Raw genomic sequence first — 14608 nt, 5'->3', positions numbered from 1 at the left:
TTTAAAAGCCTGTGTTCACCCCTTTCTAACTCAGGAGTTTAATGAAAGAAATGCCCTGAATTTATGACTGATTTACTTATCTTTCCGGGAGGCATGCATTTAGTGCTGTATCCAAACATAGGGGAAATGTTTTCATCTGAATCTGTCCCAGGTTTGCTGCTTAGGAGCAGGAGGGGAACTTGAGCACACATGTATCTATTCCCCAGTGAGCTCAGAGAGTCTTGGAACAAATCTTGGTCCCTTTAACCAGGAACACTTCTCCCTTCTTTAGCACAGACTGATGTTTCTTGGAGTGGCCCATGGCTGAACTGGCATAGCCATGGACATTTCTGAGTTGCCGGTTCTGTCCTTCTGGCTCATTCTTCCTCACAGCCTCTTCCTCAGAGGCATCTGATCACTTCTGCTGGATGCCTTCTCCTATTGGTGTGCATGGATGTGCCCCTCCAAGGAAGGTCCTTCTGCACTTACTATTTTCTCATGCATTCAGCCATACCCTCCTGGAACTGCAGCTCTGCTTCATAGCAGTTTCTGTCCCCTCCGACATAGCAGGACTTGGATTTCATGAGCAATTGGTAATACAGTGTGTTTAAAGCCAAAAGGATCTATGGCTTGTCTGTTATGGGATATTGGGACCACAGAGTGTTACCTAGCTCCCATATGGAGTCTGGGAGCTCTTTAACTAAAAGGGGATCATTTTTCTGTGCATCCACCCTCAATTACGGAGGTTGCAAGACATGGAGAATTCACCAGTCCCCATGGGAGTCTGTCCAGCAGCTCGTGCACCTTGCAGAGGGAAGGGGTGAGATCTGAATGTGAACCCAGAATGTGTGCAATGCTGGCAAAGAACTAATAATCTAAATACTGACCCCCATGAAGATCATTTTTGGCACTCATCAGCTGGCCTGATGAAGGATTATCATTTTCTTTTTGAGCACAGGAGGCTGCCCATCTGTTGTAAGATGCCCCCAGATGGGTGTCTGAGCACAAGGGGTTGGCTATGGCCTAATGCCTCGAACTAAAAGGTGTTAAAATGAGCTGTCCTGTTTGGTGAAGAATTTACTTAGGGTATTTCATAGCTGGCTGGTATAAGCAAATCTTTCATCTGCTTGGAGTGCCCTATTAGCTGGTACACATTAGGCAGAAATAAGAAGGGGCACAACATGCTGCTGCTTGGGTTGGTTTGCCAGATGGATGCCAATGCCTGAAGTTGAGAGCAGAGCAAATGCTGTCACTAATAATAGGGTGAATGAGCTCAAGCAATTTCTTTTGTTGGATAGCAGAGAGAAAGGTTTTTAGTGCATTTGCAAAAAGAGCCCTGTAAAGAAAGGGAGTCTGCTGCAATGTCTTGGGACTTGTCTTGTATAGAAGTGGCCTGTGAAATTCTTGGCTCTGACTGTGATATCTAACAGGATTTAGCAAGCCTTGTCCAAGCCTGTTGTAGGAACATGACACTTGGAATGTAGAGGTCCCTGGCTGGACTGTGGCATATGGTGCCATGGCCAGAGTGTTGGTGCCCAAGGCAGGGCAGCCTGTGCAGTCTGGCAGCAGGAGTGAAGAGGAGAGCTCCAGGCAGTCTCGAGGAGGTGGGAAGGTGCACATGGCAGCCAGTGAAACCATGGCAGTCAGTTCTCACGCTCTTCCAGCATGAGTTTGTTGCTGGGAAGGTTGTTCTAAAAGTACCCAAAGCTTTGCATCACACGGAGTACAACCTGCTTAATTAATTGCATTGTTAGAGCTATGCCAGTGATATTTAAAAAAAAAAAAATCTGTGCTTAGACAGTTATTTCAGATTAAGGACTTAATCCCTTGATTAAACTAAACCATAATAAGCTGGTGTCCAGCTGTAGGGTGGTGTTTTATACACAGCTCTCCTCATCCACTTGCAGGCCCTTGTTTCAGCTGGAACATGTCTGTTTAAGGACAGGGCTTTGATCTGTTCTCTCAGCTGCCCTTTAAACACCTATATCATCTCCTTGATCTATTTCTAATAGAAAGTAACTGGTCTTTGAGAGCAGGGCTCATGTGTTGCTAAGGATAAGACCTACTTCCTGCTCAGTACATTGAGAGCTCGTTTGGGAGCAAGACATGTCCCTGCGAGGAAATGCTTATCTCCATTTCCCAGTTCTTCCCCTCTCTGACTAAAAGACAACTTTATTGGATTGTGGGTCACCCCCACTTTGGCCTCTTTAATCTTCAGCAGTTGTCAGCAGCTCTTCTGATGTGTTGGATGTTGCACAGACAGAGGAGAAAGTTACAAGCTCTGCCCCAGAAAAGCTGGAGTACAAAAACCTGAAGGACAGAGAGGAGTAAGGTGAATCAGGGGGAAGGTGCTGTATTAGACCCAAGTAAAAAGGGGTCTTGGGCTGGGGAGCAGGCTCAGGTGACCAGTCATGTTGCCATATGATAATACCTGTGTTAGGCCACTTGCAGTGTGGTACAGAGCCAGGGATGTACCTGCACCAGGCTGCCTCTGCTGCCTGCTATTGCCTGCCTTTAGCTCCAGCATAAGGACAGCACTTGTGTAGCTGTGCACTCCAAAGCTCAAAGCTCGCAGGAGGTTGTGCTTCACTTTCAAAGTAATCTGGGGTGTCTCCCTTGACTGAAAACAAATCAAGCCTGGTCTTGGGGAGATCAACCAGCTTTGGGCCTGCCTTTCCCTAGCTGCGCACGCCCAGACCTACAGCATGCGCAGAAAAGGGACCTCGGAGCTGAAAAGCAAATACATCATTTTTCCCTTTGTTTCATTAAATGAGAGATCATGAGTTAATCGCTTCCAAGCGCTTGTTTTCCTGCAGTGCCTGGAATGATAATCCTGTGTGCTGCCCAGTAGGAGCTGCTTTGGCTGCCGCAGCCGCGTCAACACGGAGAAGGGCTGGGAGAACAGAGGGAGGCATCTGGAAATGATTCTCTGAGCTCCGTCTGCACAGCACCACTCCCTGCAAAGCTGTAGGAGCTGGTTTATCCACAGGCTGTGGAGCAGTCCTGCCTGCCCCAGTGGCAGGGGAGCTGAGCCAGGCTACAGCCATGCCCTCTGCAAGGGATGCCATGGTGGCATGCAGAAAGCAGTGATGCCTGCTTTTGGAGGTACAGCCCTTCAGTAAAGCTGGCCTGGGTGAGACTGCAAATATTTTCCTCTCAAGTGGAACTGGGTGCTGTGCTTTTCTCCCTGAAAAGCCTAAAACAATAGCTCAAAGAGCAGGTAGAGCTGTTCCTGGTTATCTCACAGGAAGGTGGTGTAATTACAGGAGTGGGAATGCCTACCTCTATAGCTGCACCACTTAATAATACATTATTTTATCCAGAGGAAGGCAGGGTGCCGAAGGCAGGCGCCCTCTTCTCAGCCTCCCCCTGAGCCTCAGAGTGAGTAGCAGAGGGGGGAGCTGGCACTTGCTCTGGGAAGATTTTTCTCTCTTGAACTCATTGCCGCTTTGATTAGAACAGCTCAGGAAATGGGGCTGGGAGGGTTCTCCTCTCTGCAGCAATGGAGTGGGAAATCTCAAATTTTGTCAGAAAAACAAGCCTTGTTTTTAGCCAAAGACCTTTCTGAACACTTTTTTTTTAAAGGCAAAGCAGCCTGTCTTTCAGCTTTGTGTCAGAAAGTGGAAAGACTTTATGGAAAGCCCAGAGGTCTGTTTTTACTGGAAATGAGGTTTCTCACGTCAGCTGAGAGCTGAGCAGCCCCGGCCAAGTGGTGCAGCACAGCAACCTTTGCTGGCGGAGGGACCAGCTAACCCGGCCCTGCTCAGCGCCTGCTGTGAGCTCCTTTTCCCCCAGTCCCAAAGCTGGCTGGGAGCCATGGGCAGGCACTGCGTTGTGCTGCTTGGAGCTCTGCCTCTCCCCACTTTTGCTGTTATTTCTTCTTTCCAGTCTGGGGTGTGGGAGGATTGGGCCATTTCTTCCCCTCACCTTTGCACACTCTGGTCTCTTCTGTCCTGCCTTCACACTGTGTGGTGGTACCTGGGCAAGAGGGGAGACAGTGGGTGCGTGCAGGACGTGGCCAGGCTCCCGGCAGCCGTCAGAAGAAGGGCAAAGTTGCGGGAGCTCCTGGCAAGGCCTCCTTGCTCAGCGGGAGCCGAGACGCTCGATGACTCAGAGCTGGGTGTACCACGGGCACCACTTGCTGTGCTTGCAGCCTCCCCAGGCTCTGCTCCACTGCCCAGCTAAGCTCCTTGCTCTGCCAAGCCACGGCAAGCTCTGGATTTAACTGCGGCACTTTGGGACATGTAGTTTCGTACTTTGGTGGCTCAAGTGAGGGTGTAGATTTCTGAGAGCAGAGCTGTAGGTTGTTTAGCTAAATTCCTGTTGCAGGATGAATCCTCAGCGTGTTACATGGGCCAGTCCAGCCTGCTGGAAAGGAGCGTTTTCTGCTGTAAGTCATGGGTTAGTCCAACAGTTAGTCTGATCTCACCAAAACAATCATTTTTAGTAGTCTGCAGACAGCATCTGGGTTGTCAGCAGGGAAGATCTATGCCTCTTCATGTTTGCCTTGACCAAGACTCAGTACTTTGTAGGCAAAATTAGCAAAGTGCTTGGGTGAGCTGTAGAGAAAATGTTGCCAAGGCTTTGTGGTTCCAGGTGGGTCCAGCAGCCTTGCAGCCCTCCCCTGCACTGACTTATATTGTCCTGAACCACTTGGGTTGCTGTCTCTTGCTTGAAGAGCACAGATATTCTGATGCTGTGCAAAGTGTGTGTATAGCCCTGGGGATGACCTCTCTGCTGCCCAGGCAGGCTTTGGAGAACCTTTCTCCAAAGGTTCAGACTTAATTGGTGAGCAGTAGGTCCCAAAGAGGAAGAAGTTCAATCCTGAGTCAGAAAGAAATGTAGCATGACAGGAGTTCCCAGTGGCTGGAGCTGCTACGTCACTCTCTTCATGCCCACAAAGGTAGCAGAAAATGCCATCAGTGCACCTAGAGAAGCCCAAGAAGCTCCTGGTTACTCCAGATGGCTCATGACAGGTTCCTCTCCCATCCTGCAGTGACTGCTTGCATCAGGAGAGGTAGATGTGTCCCCTAAGCAGGGTAGCAACTGTTGCTGGACTCCTCTTCATCCCCCGGGGCTTGAGACTTCTGCCTAGGCACTCGTAGCCTAATTTCTTGCTTCTTGCTGCAGTCTGTGTTGGAGTAGGGCGCTCAGGCTCTTAGGGCTGAGCAGCGAAACTTTGCCACAACACTCTTTATTGTTCTATTTGTGACAGCATCCGTGGCTATGATATGCAGGGGAGGGAGGGCAGCGCACCCACCCCACTGTTTGGACCCAAGCTCTCTGCTAGCTGTGAAGTCCTCCTGGGTTGTCTCTGCTTCCCTGGCCTCCTGGGTGGGACCATGCTAGGTTGTTCCTGTCACACAGCTCAGCCCATGGAGCCCATCCCATCCCATCCCATCCCATCCCATCCCATCCCATCCCATCCCATCCCATCCCCATGTGGTGCTTTCCTCTTCCCTTGCTGTGCTCCAGCCCCTGCACCAGCAGCTGGCTCCCAGCTGAGCAGCAGTGAAAGCCAGTTTGGCCGGACATGACCTTAACCTGGGCTTTATTTAGCGCCTTGATTTATAGAGGAGTTATTTTAAAAGCATGTTTCTCTTTTAGGAGGTGTGGTGGAGTGGTGGCAGTGAGCTGGAGTTTATAGGTCCTCCCGTGCTATTGACAAAGAATCATTTGTATCCCAAGACTACTTTTGCTTGGGGAGATTCTCTCTGCCTTGCTTGGAAAGTGCTCCTGTTGGTGTTTGTGCCCAGTGGCTGAAAAGGAGCACATGTCTAGGACCTTTCCTGTAAGAGGGATGTGGCAACAGTGCTGGAGGCAGGGAAGTTTGCAGTCCCTGAAGGAGTCTGTTTTTTTAGGAGCCTCATGTGCCAGGCTCTGCCAGTTCTTGGGGGCCACTGTGGGCTGGTTGTAGTGGAAGTGTGTAGTGGAGGAGTGCCCCCTTCTTGGATCCTTGCTATGTTTAGCTTGTTCTCCTTTTCTTCAGGTGCTGTTCACTTATCCTGGGTCACAGAAGTTTTTCCCCATGCCTGATGAGGGTTACTTTGCCTGTTTGAGATAAGGGATGGAACCTCTGGAACAAGTTGTCCAAAGATTATGGAGTCTCCTTCTCTGGAGATATTCAAAAACTGTCTGGAGTAACATGCTCTAGGGGACCCTGCAGGGGTCTAGGAGACTCCTAGAATAGTCTAGGGGACCCTGGAGCAGGGAGGTTGGACTAGATGACCTCCTTTCTGACCTTACTCATTGTATGATTCCATGATGTTGTTGGTAGGTAGGATGAGCTCTAGACTTCAGGTTTATCAGCCTCAGGAGCATAGGGCACTATCCCCTTCTCTGGTTTGTGTGAGTTCCCTGTGCCTGCAAACCACATCTCCTGCACGTGTGTGGCAGGTGGCCGTGCCGGCAGGCTGGATGTGTGAGGCTGCCCATCTGTGCTCCAGCATTCCACAGCAGGACCATGTGGCCTCTTGCAGTCCTGGCTGAGGTGCTTTTCTCTGACCCCTCTGCAATCTGAGAAGTTAATTAGTGCAAATAAGCAGCCCCATTCCTAGGATTGTGAGCTGGGTTAATGAGTCCCTTATTGAAGGAAAATCTGTTGCTCTTGGAGGCTCCAAGCTCTGCTGTGCTCTACCCTCTGTATTTTCAAGGTGGCTTATGAGGCACTGCCATGTTTCACTCTCCATCCAGACAGGAGCTATTCCTGGGTGACCATCCTGGACAGGAGCACTGAAAAGCAGTGTCACTACCACGGTCATCTGTGGCACATGGAGGCTGCATTCTGTAGCCTCCCAAGGATACTGGTGCTACAATCCCATGCAGTGTGGTGGGATGATGAAATCTACTTCCCCTTTGGGGCTTTTCCTGCAGAATTAGCAGAGACTGATGCAAACATTCTACCAAAAGGTAGTGGTTGAAACCTTCTCTCTATCTCTTAGAAACCTACACAGCTATCATGGCTTTGTAGTATAGTCTAGCCAGAAGGAGATAAAGCCTCTGTTCTCTGGAGTGCAGTTAGCACTGCACTCTGCAATGGCTACAGGCTATGGTTATTCTGTATTTTACTAAAGGGAGGATAATGTACAACCTGGTTTATTTTAACCATATAAAGGATTTTTGATTTGGTGCCAATGTTAATAATTGTTTTGTGAAGACTAAGGCAGAAGGAATGGTGTGAGAACCCTAGAGTGATGCACTGACTCATGTACAAATATTTTGACTTCTTTGTTTTATTTGCAACAGTAAACCTAACAAATTTATTTTGGGGAGGTACTGATATCTGAAAGAATTTTGCTCAAGCAGGACAGGGGGACAGAAGATGGCACAGAACCAACCCCAGCTGGTTTTGACTGATATTTTGAACTTGTGGGCTGTGGAGGGTCAGAGGGAGATTGTTGTCAAATGCTACCAGCAGCAATGCCACTGTGATAGTGCCCAAGCAGGTGACTGGTGGGATGGGAGAGCACCTGTGTGAAAGCCAGTTTTATCTGACAAGGTCACAGGCACTTGCTGAGACAGGTTGGTGTCAACAGAGGTTACACCTTTTCTGTGTGGAAAGTAGTTTAAAACAGCCTTCTCCTATTTAGAACTGGGGTTGAATGCTCATTCCTAGAATTCAGCACTTGCAAGTATGCACGCAGGGCTCCTGCTTTTGGAATTCTTGGGTTAAGAATATTGGATCAAGAAGTCCAACTCAGGATAATCTATGATTCTATGTGTATGAAAAATAGCTCCTTAACCTCTGTTTATCTGGTTGCATTGACCTTGAGGAGTATTGCAAGAGGCTGCTGGTCTCTCAGAAAAGGTGTGGACACTTTAGGAGCCTGCTGCCATCTAGCCTTGCTTGTTGCTGACATCAGGAGAAACAGCAGAAAAAGTAAGCAAGCAGCACTGTCCCACAGGCAGTGGGTGCTTTGCCTGTCACCAGAGTTCTGCCAGCTTGGTGCAGGCAGGGTTTGTGGAGGCATCACCTGGGTGTCCCCACCTCTCCCCTGCAGTCCCACAGGCTGTCCTATAAGGTGGCTTTACATCAGAGCAGGGAGTTTATATTGTGCTGAAAACACCCAACCTTCTAAAGGAGGAACTTGGAGATCATTAAGCTGCGAGAGATGGGAAGGCTTTTGTGAGGAGCATCATCTCTCCTGGGCTCACTCTGAGACTGTTGAGCTTTCTCAGGCCAGTGGAGGCATCTGCAGTGATGTGCTGCCATGGAGTGGAAGAATTGAAACGGTTTGTTTCCTACTGATCCCCTCACTCTACTGTTCCCCAGTGGTAGCGTAAGCTGTTGTGGCACTGCTTTGTTTAACTTTCTCTCCCAATCTTGCTGGGGGACTGAAGTGTGTTTTCAGGCATGTCCATGCAGTTGTTCCTGTTCTACAGGAGGCTGTAGGGCTTCTGGGCCAGCAGCTGAAGTGCTTTTCTTGTCTCTAGTGAAAAGAGGTGGATTTAAATCAGATGAGGATCTGGCCAGACACCTGAGTAAACTTACATTTGGTTTTATAGCAAAATGTACTCCCACTGGCTGTAAGTTAAGCCCAAGGGATCCCCTCTAAAATAGAAAAGAAAGAAGGGATCCTGATCCTTTCTTCAGATATGTACAGCTTTATATATTTTTTATTGTTACTTTTTGGCAAGCTCTCTTGATTTACACCCATGCAATAACTCAGAATTTGGCCTCCAGCACTGGAATTGGTCCTGACACTATGGGCAGGCTCTGGCTGTCAGGTTCTCCCGCATGAAGGTGGATGCAGGGAAGCCATTGCCTCTGATTGCCCTGAACAGGTATCCTACGGATCGATGCATGTGCTCAGGGACCACAGGCAGCCCTGCTCACATGCAGTGTGTGAATCCTGTTGTGAGGCGTCTTGCAGTACAGACAATTCCTGGCTTCTGGAACGGAGCCTTTCATGAGAGGCAAACGGCTTTGAATAACGAGGAGTCATACTGGTGAATGGCTTTCCACAGCACCAAAGAGTTGCGGCACCTTATCCTGTGCTGGGACTCTAGATCACAGGAAGCTGAGGAGCTTCAGCCACTGCAACTCCCCTTAGCCCACCGAGGAGTGTACCCAAAACACGGGCCTGGTGATGCGCCCACCCCATGATTGTCTCGCTCGCACACGCTCACGTGCTGCGGTGTGGTCTAACAGCCGCCCCACCCCGCGCAGGCAGGAGAAGGACTTGCTGCGTAAGCAAAAGCTGGGGATTCTCGCTGCTGTGCGCAGCACTCTGTGAGCACTCCGTTCCCGTTTTGGGAGAGCTTTTTTGTGTTTACCTGGAATCGCTGGTGCCAAAAGAAGCTAGAAAGGACAGCACTTGGCTCCTTTGATCTTTGTTCCTCCTGCATTCGGAGATGGCTGCGTTCCTGGGCGTAGGGCAAATCGTGCCCTGGTACCACTAACACTTTCTCTCTCGGCAGGACTCGGAGTCGCTGGACGGCTGCATTCAGAGTACGTTATCAGCACTCTACCCTCCGTTTGAGGCTACCGCAGCCACTGTGCTGTGCCAAGTTTTTGATGTGGTGGAGAAGACGTACCGTGGGGATGGACTGCACTACCTCATAGACTTCCTGATTCCAGCCAAGCACATCCTGCAGTGCATTCAGCAGGATGCCTGTGTGAGTACATCATGCTCTCTAAGGCCTGTGAAGGCTTTCTTGGAGAGTTTTCTTTCTGCTCTCATATGTAAAATGGTTGGGAAAAAGCACTTGAGTATGTATGGCAGCGTAGGTGGGAGGGCAGGCAGACAATTAGGAAACAGTTGAGAAATTGTTTTTGATGCTTAACCCTTGAGAGATCAGATATCAGGTGTGGAGCAGTGCCGTTGTGTTCCATAATCAGGAACACCAAGGGCTTAAGGGATTCACAGGAAGAAGTTTAGTGAAGTGTTTGCTGGATGTGGCTGACTCGGGTGGCCTCTGACCCCAGCTGTTCCCTGGCCCTGTGGATGAAGCTGTCGGGCTCCCGCCACCGGCAGGATGACGTGCAGGGCAAAATGCTGCCAGCCGGTGTTTTTCCCAGAACTCCAGCTCCCCTTTGATGGTTGCTGGAACGGTCACAAGGCTCAGTAGCCCCGAGGAGTCACGTTACATTTACTGCCAGAACGAGTCCAAGATTAACGTGCTTTACTGTTGGGAGTCTAAAATGTTAGAAACGATGAGTCAAACACCTCCATCACAAAACTTGGCTCAAAATCTGCTAGATGAAAAAAACCCAACCAGCCTAAACAATCTAAAATGTGGGTTTGTTCTAACCTTTTTGTCTCTGAATGCAGAGGGGTGTGTGGCCAGGCTTTTGATTCAAGTCCTCATGGTAGAGGGCAAGGAATTTCTAGGAGAAGGAAAAATATGGAAGAGGTTGAAACAGTTACTCATTTATCTCAAGGAAGTGAAATACTGTGGGGACAGATCCATCACCTAAGTTGGATCCACGTGAGCTGGGCATCTTGAAAGTGTGTTTTGGTGCAGTGTTCATCTCCCCACATTGTCACCAGCCTCCAGGTTGGTGCCAGCTGTCTTTGTGAGTCCAGCAAGATCCAAGGTGGTGCATAACCTTACTGCTCTCTCCCACTCTGAACACTGGAACAGAAGTTATTCCATCAGTATCTGTAGTTACGGCTTCTAATTCCACGGCGCGTGGTGCGTTTTTCCCCTTTAAAGAAACAAAAGACTTTTCGTTTGTACAAACCGGTAATTATTTCAAGACGTTTCACGGCTTTCCTCAAAACACCGCCCTCACCGAAGGAGCCAAGGTAGCAATTTCCCCACTCCTTGAGAAACCGGCAGCTTCCGAGCGGGCAGCGGTGCGTTGGGCAGGTGAGGCGGTGGAGGGGAGGGAAGGAGAGCAGCAAGGAGAGGAAGGCACAGAGTGCTGCTGTCCCGAAGAGGCGCTCAGGGCACGCAGCGGGACAGCCGCGCGCCCACCGCGGCCCGCGCTGCCCTCGGGGCGCGACGGGTGCGACACGGGTGTGCCGGCAGGGCGGGCCTTGGCCGCCCCGCAGCCAATGGGAGGACAGCGGCGGCTGCAGCAGCCAATAGGAACGCGGAGCTGCCTTGACGGGCGTGGGGGCTCCGGCGGAGCGGTTGGAGGGCCGTTGGGGCACGAGGCGCTGGAGCGCTCGGCGCTGAGGTGTGAGGGCGATGGGCGCTGGGCGCCTCAGCAGGGAGACATGTGAGGGCAGTGGCAACTGAGGGTCGTAAGGAGGGAAAGGTGAGGGCAGTGGGTGCTCGGCGTCCTGAGGAGGGAGACACTGGGGCGGTGGGCACCGGAGGAGCTCAGGGTGCTGGTGCCCACTCGGCTGTCCTGGAGCTTGGGCTCAGGTGGCATGGGGATGTCTGAGGTGTTCTGCGGGAGGGGAAGACCCGTACGGTGGGGTTGTCCTACGTGTGCAGGTTTGGGGACGTGGTGCAGAGATACGAGCTGTGCTTGGAGGCCTGCCTGGCGCTCCCTGGCCTGCCCAGTAGCCACAAGATATGGACTGCTGGGGTTGGTGGGGCAGTCGCCTTCAGGCAGGGCTTAGCGTTAGGTATTGGGGGCTTTTGGTGAGGTGTGAAATGTCTGGGAGAGTGGTCAGCAAGATCCTTTTGTACTTGGTTGCGACCCTTTCTGTCTTTGACTCATGATTTTTTACTTCCAGAGTGGCAGTATAGGGAGATCAAGGGAAGCTCTAAGTACCCTCTTTATAGCTGGGCACAGGCTATTCCATATTTTATTTAAAAGTTTGATTTTTAAAATTTATTATTTATTTATGAAATTTATTTAATTTGCTCTGGATTCTTTTTCCCCAAACCTCCGCTGTATGCCCGTTCATCTTTATAGTCTAAAATCACAGAGAACTGTTTCTAGGTAATTGTTTTTTTAAAGTCTTGTGTGCCTTTTAGAGAGTCTAAATAAAAGCAATGCTTCCTCCTAAGTCATAGTGATCTCCATGTGAGTGTTTCCTAAACACATTATAGGGAAAAGAATTAACTCCTGTCAGAATGAGTACTGTAGAAAGTCTTGAGAGCACTAGATCTTTTGTCAGCTTCTGCAGTGACAAAATTGTAAATGGCTTCATGAAATATTAGACAAGTTTATGGGCTTCAGCTGGGTGTATTAAAATCATCTGCCTGTGTGTGATTCCTTAGGGACTGGAAGGGGTGTTCCAAGGGGTCTTTCTTGGCTTAGCACGAAGTTAAAAACCAGGTTTTGCCCCTGGCCTTGAGATGACAACCTGAACTAAATGGTCTGTTCCATCCTAACCATCCCTGTAGCTCGAGAAGATTACACCTTAGTGCCATTTTTGTCGTTGGTGCCAAGTGCTTTCCTTAGAGGCAGCTCTATTCCAGGCTGCAGCTGCTGGATGTAGAGGGTAGGGTGTTCCTGGCACTCCTCTGATGAGCCTGGTTTGGCTTGGTAGTGCTTGGACACGAGAAAAGCAAATCCTTGAGCCTGAAAATAAAGTGTTAAAAGGATTGTAATAAGCCTCTTCACATAATCTTCCCTTTGAAGGTGCATTTTGGAGCAGGAGTTGCATGAGGATGCTTCAGTTCTAAAGTTCTAAAGCTCTGTGGTGTTTAGGCTATTGTGGGACTTGCATTCCTGCTTGGATGTTGCTCTGGCTCTGATGCAGTTTAGACTGTGGCTTTGTAGGGTCTTCCAGGAGCTTCAGTGCATTCTGCGTTTTGGTTTTGATGATTTTATTACTGGGTTTTCTCCTTATGAGTCACTAGGCAGACAAGTAAGCATCTAAGCAGTGAGACTGAGTTTTTTGATTGCCTTATTTATGAATGGCCCTCCAGTGGATTACTCTGCCTCCAAATTTTAACAGAATCTCTATGTCAAGTATGTGCTGATGGAATTCAGCTTTATGTTTATGCTGCTACTGATTGTGTCTTTCAGTCTTCAGTCTTATAAACTATAATAGTTGGGGAACTGATCTTCTTTGTCTGCCTCTTCTTCCTCTGAAATATCCAAGGTGTAGACCCTTTGCCTTAATATACCCACTCTAGGAGATACTCTAATGGAAGAGGGGGTTGGTGTGGTGTGGGGTGCAATGGTATAGTCTCTTCTGGAAAACTGCAAATTGCTCTAGTTTAAAATTTACATGCAAAATACTTGGCTGGGGCACTTTTGCAGGAGGCACAAGCTTTATTGACTGAGGTGGTGTGTGAGTCTTGAGCTTGATGTAAAAGTCTGTGAAGCATGTTCAGCCTAAGGCTTGCTGAAGCCAGTAGCAGCGTGTGCAAACTGCTGCAAGAGGTGGTCTTGGTTTGCTGAGTTTAACTGCTGTGGATTAAAGTAACTTACTGATGGAGGCATCTGTGTCTTGGAGATCAGAAAGCCTGAGAACCTCAGACTGCAGAGCTTAGCTTTGGGGGAAGTACAAGCAACTATGTGTTAGGTTATAGGGCTTTTTGGTTCGAACTTAACAGAAAGAGAAAAGAAGGGGAGTTTGGTCTGCTCTGAATCAAGGTTAGAATATAAAGGTAGTATTGATATGATTCTTTAAGTAAATGAAAACTGAAGGTTCAGTTTTGTAGTGATACAGTGTGTTGGTATATCAGTAGGGCAGTAGCAGTAAGTGAACATAAGTAAAATTGCTGTAACTGAACTTGACTATGTCGAAGAAATAGGACTGGCTGGGCTCCATCCTGGAATATGGAAGAAGTTACCATATAATGCTGAATGTCTGGTAACAGGGATTTTATTGAATCTGTTAAGTCAGGGCTAGTAACAAAATACAGAGAACAAGCTGAGCCTACAACATCATGCACTGAGCAAGGACTGAATTAACTGACCCATGAAAAACTGAATAACGTTTTCATGTGGTTTGCTCCATGGCAGGTAGTGTCACACCAGCCTTTTTAATAAACCAGCTCTCTCTAGAGAGATAAGTTTCACTGTTTAATCTCTGCCATAAAGGATTTATTATGGAGTCATGGAAGATTAATTACTGTGTCAAAGGGATTGAGGTTTATGCAAGAATTGCAAGATGGCTACAAACTGGTGAAAGGGAGTGTGTTTGTACTGCAGGGAAAACTGTTGGAGGCAGGAGTCATGAAACACGCATTGCTTCTCATCCATGACCTTGGCATAAAAAGTAAGAATATGTCTGGCATGTTTGTGGTGAAACCAGCCTGGGACATGCAAACAATAACCTGGAAGAGGATGGTGATAAATGCATTGCACAAAATGAGCACCAAAACTTTGTACTTAATTTTTTGTAACGGTAGACTCAGAGGGATCCAGGAGGTTCCTTTCAGTTCTCTGGTTTCTCTGCTATATGGCAAAATACTTGAATTAATTGAATCTGCCTTGTCATACAGAAAAAGATTAAATTAGTTGTGGAATTGATGGCTTATATCATGGCTTAATTTAAATCCTGCCCAAACAGAATCAAGTTCAAAGAACTGAAATTTTTTTTTTTTAAGTTGTGATAAAGCTGTAAATAATTAAGTCAGTTCAGCCATGAAACTTCAGTTCTTTTACTTGACTGGGATTTGTCTGAGGTGTGGCCTGAGCACTGCTATGTTTTGGGAATGAGGAAATTGCTGGTATGTCAAGTGCAGTTCTTGCAGCTTGCTGATGGGACTTGCTGCCTTCTTTCTCTGTGGCTCTGCTTTGCTTTCCTCATTTGCTACTTCCTTT

The 14608-nt window shown here is 48.5% G+C and overlaps 1 protein-coding gene and 1 long non-coding RNA gene across 6 annotated transcripts in view; one reads left to right on the top strand and one right to left on the bottom strand.

Annotated features, from left to right (window-relative positions):
• The window catches only part of PLEKHG4 (pleckstrin homology and RhoGEF domain containing G4), a 91276-nt gene that overhangs the window by 11895 nt on the left and 64773 nt on the right, over positions 1-14608 (top strand). For 3 of the 5 annotated variants that reach the window (XM_085071647.1, XM_085071648.1, XM_085071649.1), the window contains exon 2: positions 9400-9597. In XM_085071647.1, the coding sequence (XP_084927773.1) occupies positions 9400-9597 (198 nt within the window). Of the gene's footprint in view, positions 1-9399; positions 9598-11069; positions 11189-13993; positions 14061-14608 lie in introns of those variants that run through there. The other 2 variants (XM_085071650.1, XM_085071651.1) reach the window with 2 other exon arrangements.
• On the bottom strand, positions 6926-10941 carry LOC146432183 (uncharacterized). The gene is made up of 3 exons (XR_014854493.1): positions 10718-10941; positions 9256-10630; positions 6926-8408 (listed from the first exon to the last, which is right to left on the bottom strand). It is a non-coding gene; the product is annotated as an uncharacterized LOC146432183 (long non-coding RNA).

This window comes from Lichenostomus cassidix, chromosome 11, assembly GCF_008360975.1.
Source record: "Lichenostomus cassidix isolate B80296 chromosome 11, HeHo_3.0, whole genome shotgun sequence".
NCBI classification, from domain to species: Eukaryota; Metazoa; Chordata; class Aves; order Passeriformes; family Meliphagidae; genus Lichenostomus; species Lichenostomus cassidix.
The sequence above is the reverse complement of the archived record's forward strand: the minus strand, read 5'-3'. Positions and strand labels throughout refer to the sequence as shown.